Source organism: Elgaria multicarinata, chromosome 11 (genome assembly GCF_023053635.1).
Source record: "Elgaria multicarinata webbii isolate HBS135686 ecotype San Diego chromosome 11, rElgMul1.1.pri, whole genome shotgun sequence".
Lineage (NCBI taxonomy): Eukaryota > Metazoa > Chordata > Lepidosauria > Squamata > Anguidae > Elgaria > Elgaria multicarinata.
This window is the reverse complement of record NC_086181.1, coordinates 42,407,470-42,418,363: the sequence shown is the minus strand read 5'-3', so window position 1 is coordinate 42,418,363 and position 10,894 is coordinate 42,407,470. Positions and strand designations below refer to the sequence as shown.

At 41.5% G+C, this 10,894-nt stretch overlaps 1 protein-coding gene across 1 annotated transcript; it reads left to right on the top strand.

Annotated features, from left to right (window-relative positions):
* Window positions 1-698: 698 nt before the first annotated feature.
* LOC134405958 (vomeronasal type-2 receptor 26-like) lies at window positions 699-9,085 on the top strand. The gene is made up of 4 exons (XM_063137194.1): window positions 699-1,499; window positions 4,357-4,584; window positions 6,915-7,041; window positions 8,184-9,085. Exons 1-4 carry the CDS (start codon window positions 699-701, stop codon window positions 9,083-9,085), a joined length of 2,058 nt encoding a protein of 685 aa, XP_062993264.1.
* The last annotated feature ends 1,809 nt before the right edge of the window (window positions 9,086-10,894 follow it).

Here is a 10,894-nt window from a genome sequence, read left to right as displayed (position 1 = left end):
GCTTGTAAAGTTGAGGGAAGGTTACATCAGCTGGGATCAATTAGCTTGGAAAAAAGGAGGCTAAGGGGAGACATGATAGAGGTGTACAAAATTATGCATGGTGTGGAGAATGTGGATAGGGAGACATTTTTCTCCCTCTCTGAAAATACTAGAATCCGGAGTCATTCCATGAAGCTGATTGGTGGGAGATCCAGGACAAATAAGAGGAAGTACTTCTTCACATGGTGCATAGTTAAATTATGGAACTCACTACCACAAGATGTAGTGATGGCCACCAATTTGGATGGCTTTAAAAGGGGGTTGGATGAATTCCTGGTGGCAAGGGCTATCAATGGCTACCAGCCCTGATGGTTGTGTGCTATCTCCAGTATTCGAGGCAGTAAGCCTGTGTGCACCAGTTGCTGGGGAACATGGGTGGAAGGGTGCTGTTGCACCATGTCCTGCCTTGATGGTCCCTGGCCGATGGCTGGTTGGCCACTGTGTGAACAGTGTGCTGGACTAGATGGACCCTTGGTCTGATCCAGCATGGCACTTCTTATGTTCTTAATACTACAAATACTCATGGGGCACTAACATATGCCTGTGTTCAAATACTCAACTTAACCCAGCTAAAGGATGTGAACATTCCCTTTTAGCTCACATACGGCTCATTTGCCTTAAGAGGGAGTGATACAATGGAAGTTGGTTCCTTTTATCGCATGGTTCCAAATGAAGCCTATCAGTATATGGGGATAATCTGCTTGCTTCAGCATTTCAGATGGATGTGGGTTGGCCTCTTTGTTATAGACAATGAGAGTGGAGAACATTTCTTGCAAGCCATGGAGCCGTTGCTTTCCCAGAATGGAATCTGTTTGGCCTTTGCAGCAAGGATACCAAAGCAAGGTCGTTTGCTGGCCATTCATGAACTAAATTTTTTAGCCTCCAATTTATATTTACCTTTAATGGATAGGAAAGCAAAAGCATGCATCATCTATGGTGAAACTCTCACCATTATGTGGCTAAGCACCTTAATGACTCTAGTGGATCCTGAACATAAGGAACCTACAATTATTGGAAAGGTATGGGTTATGACTGCTCAGATTGATTTTACATTAATGGGCTTTATCCTGAGTTGGGATTTTCAAATATTCCAAGGAACTATTTCCTTTGCTGTTCATTCTGGTCAACCTCTAGGGTTCCAGGTGTATCTTCAAAGCATAAGGCCTTATTGGATAAAAGGAGATGGCTTTCTCAAGGATTTCTGGGAACAAGCCTTTGATTGCTCACTTTTAAATCCCAGCATGCCAACAACAGGTGATAAAATTTGTACTGGAGAGGAGAGGTTGGAGAACCTTCCTGAGTCTGTTTTTGAAATTCATATGACTGGCCACAGTTACAGTGTCTACAATGCAGTCTATGTAATAGCACATGCTTTGCATGAAATCATCTCCCCTAGATCCCAACACAGAACAATGGAGAGAGAAAAAAGACAAGAGCCTCAAAATATCCAGGCATGGCAGGTAATATCTCCAAATGAAAAGGTGGTGCTAATGTAATATAGTTGTTAGAGTCAGGAGATCTGGGTCCTAGGCCCCACTTGGCCATGGAAGCTCACTGGGTAGGGTGACCATATTTGGGAAACCAAAAAAGAGGACACCTAGTGTGTGTGGGGGGAAGCAGCTTTGTGAGTCCTGCAGAAAGTACGTTATTCCCCTGCCACCTTAAAGAACCCGATTGGAGTGGAGGAGGGGAAAGGATTTCATTCTGCACCACCACCATCCACTCCAATTGGGGCCTTTTCTATAATGTCCATGAATGACCCACTTTCCCCTTTAAGACCTCAATTGGAGCTCGGGGTGGGGGAATGATGTGCCTCAAGAAAGCATGTCATTCTCTCCTGCTATGCTAATGGAAGCCTTAAAGGGGAAGGTGTGTCATTCCAGGACATTATTGAAAATTATAGAAAATCCCCCGTGACACCATGGAAAGAAAAAAAAACCAGGACAAATCCAGGGAAATCCTGACAGTTGGTCACCCTATCACTGGGTGACTTTGGGCCAGTCACAGACTCTCAGCCCAACCTACCTCACAGGGTTGTTGTGAGGATAAAATGAAGAGGAGGATGATTATGTACGGCAAAAAGTAAGACATAAATGAAATAAATAAATAAATAAATAAAATGGCCTTGTTCTTGGTGGTATGGGGATACAAAGTCATCTTGTCTGCCTCCTGAGGAATCTGTATAACGAACAAGTAGCAACGGTAAGAACAGACCACGGAACAACGGACTGGTTTAAGACTGGGAAAGGAGTATGGCAGGGTTGTATACTCTCACCTTACCTATTCAACCTGTATGCAGAACACATCATGCAACGTGCTGGGCTTGACGAATCGAAGGCTGGAGTTAAAATCGCAGGAAGAAACATTAACCATCTCAGATATGCAGATGACACCACTTTGATGGCTGAAAGTGAGGAGGGGCTGAGGAGCCTTATGACAAAGGTGAAAGAAGAAAGTGCAAAAGTTGGGTTGCAGTTAAACCTCAAAAAAACCAAGATTATGGCAACCAGCTTGATTGATAACTGGCAAATAGAGGGAGAAAACGTGGAGGCAGTGACAGACTTTGTATTTCTGGGCGCAAAGATTACTGCAGACGCTGACTGCAGCCAGGAAATCAGAAGACGTTTACTTCTTGGGAGGAGAGCAATGACAAATCTTGATAAAATAGTTAAGAGCAGAGACACCACACTGACAACAAAGGTCTGCATAGTTAAAGTAATGGTATTCCCTGTAGTAACTTATGGCTGCGAGAGCTGGACCATAAGGAAAGCTGAGCGAAGGAAGATAGATGCTTTTGAACTGTGGTGTTGGAGGAAAATTCTGAGAGTGCCTTGGACTGCAAGAAGATCAAACCAGTCCATATTCCAGGAAATAAAGCCAGACTGCTCACTTGAGGGAATGGTATTAAAGGCAAAACTGAAGTACTTTGGCCACATAATGAGAAGACAGGATACCCTGGAGAAGAGGCTGATGCTAGGGAAAGTGGAAGGCAAAAGGAAGAGGGGCCGACCAAGGGCAAGATGGATGGATGATATTCTGGAGGTGACGAACTCGATCTTGGGGGAGCTAGGGGTGGCAACGGCCGACAGAAAGCTCTGGCATGGGCTGGTCCATGAAGTCACGAAGAGTCGGAAGCGACTGAACGAATAAACAACAACAATGGATTTTAATATGTTTAATGGATTTAATCTACTGTTATATGTTAAGGTTTCTGTTACTAGCAATTGTAGTAGAATTCCTAAGATGGGAATTGTAGTTGAAATTTCTGGGATGTTGCAAAGAGGCCTCCTTGTTCAAGCTAGAGGAATGTGCGTTACTGTGGTAATGGACATAATGGATTTATAGCATGAAACAGGAGACAGGAGTTGCTGTCCTGAGAAGCTGAACCACTAATGTATACACCTTCAAAGAAAGATATAAAGGAGGGCCATGGGGGAATAGTTTGCTGTTTGTATAGTACTATAAAAGCAGAGAGCTTTGAAGCGGAGAAAAATCCATGACAGCCTTGTTTATTGCCATGAATATATAAGTGTTAGGTGAAAGAACATCACACTTTCTCCTCCATGACTAAGCAGTGAAGCAGTGTTTATTTTTATTTTACAGAGGGGACAGTTCTCCAACTGCCCTCCTACTTGGAGACTAGAAGAAAGTAAAGGCGTAACTTACAATCTTCTTCTACTGCAGTTCTAGTCTCCGTGTTTGTTTGATGAGATTTTCTAAAGTTCTATTAGTAGGGAAACTTTTATGTAAATCTTGGCATAGTGGTTACGGATTGGATTTAGATTTAGGTGAATGCTAGGCTGGTGGAATCTGACTTCCCTACAACATACTAGCTAGACCACAAAAATATTACTACATAGAGTAGGGTGACCCTATGAAAAGGAGGACTGGGCTCCTGTATCTTTAACAGTTGTACTGAAAAGGGAATTTCAGCAGATGTCATTTGTATATATGGAGAACCTGGTGAAATTCCCTCTTCATCACAGCAGTTAAAGCTGCAGGACCTATATTAGAGTAACCAGATTTAAAAGAAGGCAGTGCACCTGCAGCTTTAACTGTTGTGATGAAGAGGAAATTTCACTAGGTTCCCCATATATACAAATGACACCTTTTCAATACAACTGTTAAAGATACAGGAGCCCAGTCCTCCTTTTCATAGGGTCACCCTAACATAGAGGGTTGAGAGATTTAGTTGAATGGGATGAGCTGTTTGCAGTGGGGATGCATTCTATTAATGGAAGGCATATACTGCACACCAGTTTATTATCCAGTATTACAATATATGCTGTGTTTCTTTCTCTTTCTTTTTTCAACTAGCTCCATCCATTTCTTCGAGGCATTTCTTTTAACAACTCAGCAGGAGAAAGCATATTGTTTAATGATAAGAGGGAAATGGTCACCGGGTTTGACATCATGAACATGGTCACATTTCCAAACAACTCATTCCGGAGAGTAAAAGTTGGAAGGGTGGAACTCAATGCTCTTGAAGGGAAAGAATTTATTATTCATGAGGATATAATTGAGTGGCACAGAAGTTTTAACCAGGTGTGCATTATGTGATATCCATTTTGAGGAATTATTTATGTATTTCATTTCTTTACTGCCTAATGGCTGGATCTCTCTGACTGGGCCTGTTCAGACTACAGTTCAGGCTCTGTGGTTAGTGAAACTATGGTTCTCTGGGGTTAGCTGTAACCTAGGGTGACCATACGAAAAGGAGGACAGGGCTCCTGTATCTTTAACAGTTGTATTGAAAAGGGAATTTCAGCAGGTGTCATTTGTATGTATGGGGAACCTGATGAAATTTCCTCTTCATCACACCAGTTAAAGCTGCAGGTTCCCTGCCCTCTTTTAAATCTGGTTATTCTAGTATAGCTCCTGCAGCTTTAACTGCTGTGATGAAGAGGGAATTTCACCAGGTTCTCTATATATACAAATGACACCTGCTGAAATTCCCTTTTCATTACAACTGTTAAAGATACAGGAGCCCTGTCCTCCTTTTCATATGGTCACCGTACTGTAACCACAAGCTGTGCTATCACACACAATACTTTAAGCCATGGGGAGAGCCGCTAACCCTGCTGCAGGTGGTCCAACTGGGGTTAAAAAATGACCAAAACCCTTAACCAGCAGGGTTTAAAGTGTCTTCTGAACAGGACCACTATTTCACAACAATAAAAACCACAAAATACAGCATAAAATTATATTAGTAGATGAAATTTAAAAGTTTAAACTATAGTATAAAAGTCAAGTCAAAATAAAATAGTAAAAAAAAAAAAAAAAACTAGCAACACTGCAGATATTTGACCTACCATAACTGATTTCAGATAACAAAACTAAGCTACTAAAATGCCTGAGATACATTTTTTTTTAAAGGTCTTCACCTGGTGCCGAAAACAGTATGATGTACATGCCAGACTGACATCTCTGGGAAGCTCATTCCATACCTGGGGTTCATCAACAGGGTCACACTCCCCCTGTCCCTCTCCTGGCAGAGATCATCCCACAGGGCAATGAAGGCAGTTTCCATTCCAAAAGCAGGCCTGAAGCTCAATTGGAATGGATCTAGATAATCAGTTTCATTGAAGAGTGTCTGGGGCTCCCTGGCAATCACTAGCTCAAGTACCTTGACAGGAAGGGGATATTGGCTACTGGACTATATTGGCCTTTTCTACACTTAAGGATTATCCCAGGAAAATGGAGAGATCATCCCTGCCTGCTCTCAGGATCCCCTGTGTGGCATTTGGATGCACAAGGATGATCCCGAGACAATCGAAGGGAAAAAGCCAGGTGTAGACATGAACATTGATAACATCATCCAGGTTCAGGCTTGGTTATTTCAAGAGTGGACTAATTATTGCCTCTTTTAAAGAGGCCAACAGCACTCCCTCTCTCTCAAGGTGGGATTTACATCCTACTGGACCCAGCCAGATACTCCCTCCTTATTGGTTGTGATAAGCCATGAAAGGAAAGAGTCAAGCATACAGGTGGTCATCCAGACATGACCAAACACCTTGTCCTCATCCTAGGGGCTCCATTAGAAGTGAGGAAGTTCATTTGATGCTCAAGTGTAACCTGTCTTGGGCAATTTAGCTCTGTAATACAGTTAGTAGGGATTTGGAAGGAATTTGTCAAGTCGAAATTTTTGTACAAACTTCACAAATACAGATCTGTTGGAGGTATAAGGGAACTGCCATACAGTTGTGCACCATGAACACACTATTCCGAATTTTGCAATCTGATTTGAAACTAAAAATTAAACAACACACACACACACACACACACACACACACACACACACACACATACTATATTTGCAAAAAATGCTTGCAAAAACTAGGAAAACTGGTAAAATGATTTGTGCACATTAGGAAATTTCTGCACAACATGAAAAATCTGCACAAAAAAGGAAGGCACATATTTGTATGGACTGTTTTGTGACAAATTTTAGCTGTATTTACAAACTGATGCTAATGCAAGGTAAAATGAACATGCAACTCGGGAAATAAGAAATTCAGTGCAACACAAATTCGTAGATTTGCCCATTTCTAGCCTGTCAGTGCCATCCCTCTCATGCAAATTCTAAAGACAGATGTAATAATAAAATGGCAACAATTTCTGTTCCTGAAAAGATTTAAAAAGGTGCTTACATTTTCTATTCAAGTAAAAGATTGTGTGATTTTTTTTATTTTTATTTTGTAAAAAATGCCTTGCACATGCTGACAGATCTTGGGATTTCCCCCCACCCTATATATATATATATATATATATATATATATATATATATATATATATTTGTCTCTTTGTCAATCATCCAATGAATTAAAAATATGTAAACTTCACCTATCCTAAACTTACTCCATGTTTATGGATAGGTGGTTCCCCTTTCTCTGTGTAGTTACTCCTGCCAAGCTGGATATCAGAAGAAAAAGAAGGAAGGGGAGCAATTTTGCTGCTACGATTGTGCTCCATGTCCAGAAGGGAAGATTTCCAATCAAGCTGGTAGGTGATGTGCTGTATCAAAAAAAAATCCAGGTATACAGCTTTAATAGCAGTGACCAATCATGAAGGGGGGACTTGTGATGCTATGACTTTAATGTCTTGGTAGCGCTGTGATGCTTATCATCCCACCTAGAAGTTAGGAGAACTTTAGCAAAATTGCATCCCACAAGGGAATTGGATTACTTCAAATGCAATATTTTTCCCCCAAGGTGTCAGTTAAGGCATTTATCATTGAGAGCAATTGTGATATAAGTGATATAAATGAATTAGGGATGTACAAGAAATATTTTTCAGTTTGGTTTTTGGTTAGAGACTTGAAAATTAGCAAAACCCCACCTTGCTGAAGTTCTCCAAATTCCATCTTGAAGCTTGTTCCAACTTCACTCCGTATCAGATTGTGATCTCTCTCTCTCTCTCTCTCTCTCTCTCTCTCTCTCTGTGTGTGTGTGTGTGTGTGTGTGTGGCCATAGCTAGACCTAAGGTTTATCCCTGGATCGTCCAGGGGTCAAACCTGTTCATCTAGGTGACACACAGGGGATCCAGTGCTCAGGCAGGGGCGAACCCTGGATGATCCCAGAATAAACCTTAGGTCTAGCTGTGGCCCCAGTGTGTATTCATGCCTACTTTCACAAGTATTTTTCCCCAAATCTACTCATCAGTTGTGGGCATTTTTTGCATTATACACATTTTTTGACATCGATTTCAGTGTATTTAGGAACATTTATTATTATTATTATTATTATTATTATTATTATTATTATTATTATTGTGTACACAATGTTCAAATGCACACATGCTGTTGCTCACATTTTTAGGGGGGTGGGTTTGTAAATCACTTTGCTAGTTTGAAAATGCACAGATTGTCACCACAGATTGCATCCAATCATGTGTTGTGTTTGTAAATTGTAAAATTGTGTAAATCTGGAATGAATTTCTCATACATCCATATCATTGATCAAAACAATCAAAGCTGAGGTTATTGGTATTGAAGTCCAAAATACCTGGAGGGCACCATGTCAGAGATGGCTGGCCATTGAAGCCAAAATGTCTCCAAAAATGACATAAAGTGTCAATTATATTATTGTTATTATGTCTTATATGGGTGTCTTGAGATTGTGGTGGCTCCTTTCTTTCTTTTTCAGATATGGATGGCTGTTTCAAATGTCAAGAAGATGCATATCCAAACAGGAACCAAGATGGATGCATCCCTAAACTTATAACCTTTCTGTCTTATGAAGAACCATTAGGGATCAGTCTAACTTCAGTTGCAGTTTGGTTTTCCCTGATAACTGCTTCAGTACTTGGAACTTTTATTAAGCTCAGAGACACCCCCATAGTCAAAGCCAACAATCGGGACCTCACCTACATGCTCCTTGTTTCCCTCCTGCTCTGCTTCCTCTCTTCTTTTCTATTCCTAGGCCAACCTGGAAAAGTGACATGTTATCTCCAACAACCTGCTTTTGGCATCATCTTCTCAGTGTCTCTTTCTTGTGTGTTGGCCAAAACTATAACAGTCCTTCTAGCTTTCATAGCTACCAAACCAGGGTCCCCTATGAGGAAGTGGGTGGGGAAAAGACTATCCAACTCTATTGTGCTTTCTTGCTCCCTCACTCAAGCAGGCATTTGTTTGGTATGGCTCGGAACATCTGCCCCATTCCCAGATTTAGACATGCACTCAGTGTCTAAGGAAATAATTTTGCAATGTAATTCAGGATCTGTCATCATGTTTTATTTAGTTCTGGGCTATATGGGGCTTTTGTCCATCATCAGCTTCACAGTGGCATTCTTTGCCCGGAAGTTGCCTGACAGTTTTAATGAAGCCAAGTTCATCACCTTCAGCATGCTGGTGTTTTGCAGTGTTTGGCTGTCTTTTGTTCCAACATACCTGAGCACCAAAGGGAAATACATGGTAGCTGTGGAGATCTTCTCTATCTTAGCCTCCAGTGCTGGCTTAGTGGGGTGTATCTTTTTCCCTAAATGCTATCTGATTGTGCTGAGGCCTGAGTTGAACAGAAAGGAGCAGTTAATGAGAAGAAAGTCCTGAATAGTCTGCTTTACATATTTCCCTCCTTTGGGATGGAGGCATTGGGACTGCACTTGGGGGTAGTGTGGCCCTAAATGCTCATCCAAGAAAGCTACAGCAAAGGGGAAGAGCAAAGTCAAAGAGTCTAGGGTACAGCCATCCTTTCCCTGGCCCCAGCTAGAAAGTGGGCCTCAATAGCTTCCAACCCTAACACCAACCTTGCCAGGGAAAAACCTATTGTTGTTGTTGTTGTTGTTATTGTTGTTGTTGTTATTCCCCAAGTATTTTCCCCTTTTCATTATGAATAATAACAAAACAGAACAAAAAGAAAAAAGAAAAGAAAAAAGTTTCATACATAGGAATATCATCATTTCCTCCCCCCCATCAAGTGTACCATTCATTAAAAAAAGGAGGGGCAGAGACTTATTATTATTATTATTATTATTTATTTATTTATTTATATAGCGCCATCAATGTACATGGTGCTGTACAGAGTAAAACAGTAAATAGCAAGACCCTGCCGCATAGGCTTACAATCTAATAAAATCATAGTAAAACAATAAGGAGGGGAAGAGAATGCAAACAGGCACAGGGTAGGGTAAGCAGGCACAGGGTAGGGTAAAACTAACAGTATAAAGTCCGCACAACATCAAGTTTTAAAAGCTTTAGGAAAAAGAAAAGTTTTTAGTTGAGCTTTAAAAGCTGCGATTGAACTTGTAGTTCTCAAATGTTCTGGAAGAGCGTTCCAGGCGTAAGGGGCAGCAGAAGAAAAAGGACGAAGCCGAGCAAGGGAAGTAGAGGCCCTTGGGCAGGTGAGAAACATGGCATCAGAGGAGTGAAGAGCACGAGCAGGGCAATAGTGTGAGATGAGAGAGGAGAGATAGGAAGGAGCTAGACCGTGAAAAGCTTTGAAGGTTAACAGGAGAAGTTTATATTGGATTCTGAAGTGAATTGGAAGCCAATGAAGCGATTTCAGAAGCGGAGTAACATGGTCAGAGCAGCGAGCCAAGAAGATGATCTTTGATCTTAAACATTTGTCCAAACTGAGGCCACTTTCCCTAAGAAATTGCTTTTTTTGTGAACCGCCCAGAGAGCTCTGGCTATTGGGCGGTATAGAAATGTAATTAATAAATAAATAATAAATAAATATTGAATTGAGATTCCAAGTGATACCAACTGCAATTCTGGATGGACGGTACCACAAGGTGCCACTTGAATGCAGCCTATGCATCTGGGGCCAACATCAAGTGGAATACATTGTTCACTATGGCTTTAGCTAGACCTAAAGTTTATCCCGGGATCATCCCAGGGTCGTCCCTGCCTGCCCCTGGGATCCCCTGTGTGTCATTTACATGAACAGGGATGACCCCGGGACGATCCCGGGATAAACCTTAGCTCTGGCTAAGGCCTACATGTTAATTTGCCCTCTGTATAGGGACCCAAGAGAGAGATTCCTGAAACCCTTTTTAACACGTGGATATAGGAATGCCCTTGCAGAAACAGTTCTTTTTCTTCTGAGTGATACCAACAGTTATGTGACACATAAAGTGGCTTTGCTTGCTCTGGCAGCAAAAAAAATAAGGAAGAGAGAACTAGACAAAATTGCCAAAAACTGCCATGGAGATTCAGGCCGCAGCTAGACCTAAGGTTTATCCTGGGATCATCCAGGGTTCATCCCTGCCTGAGCACTGGATCCCCTGTGTGTCACCTAGTTGAACAGGTTTGACCCCTGGGCGATCCAGGGATAAACCTTAGGTCTAGCTATGGCCTCAGACTGCTGAGTGAAAGCTGAGTTTTAGTTATGGTAAATTTCAAGTTATCTGTGTAATT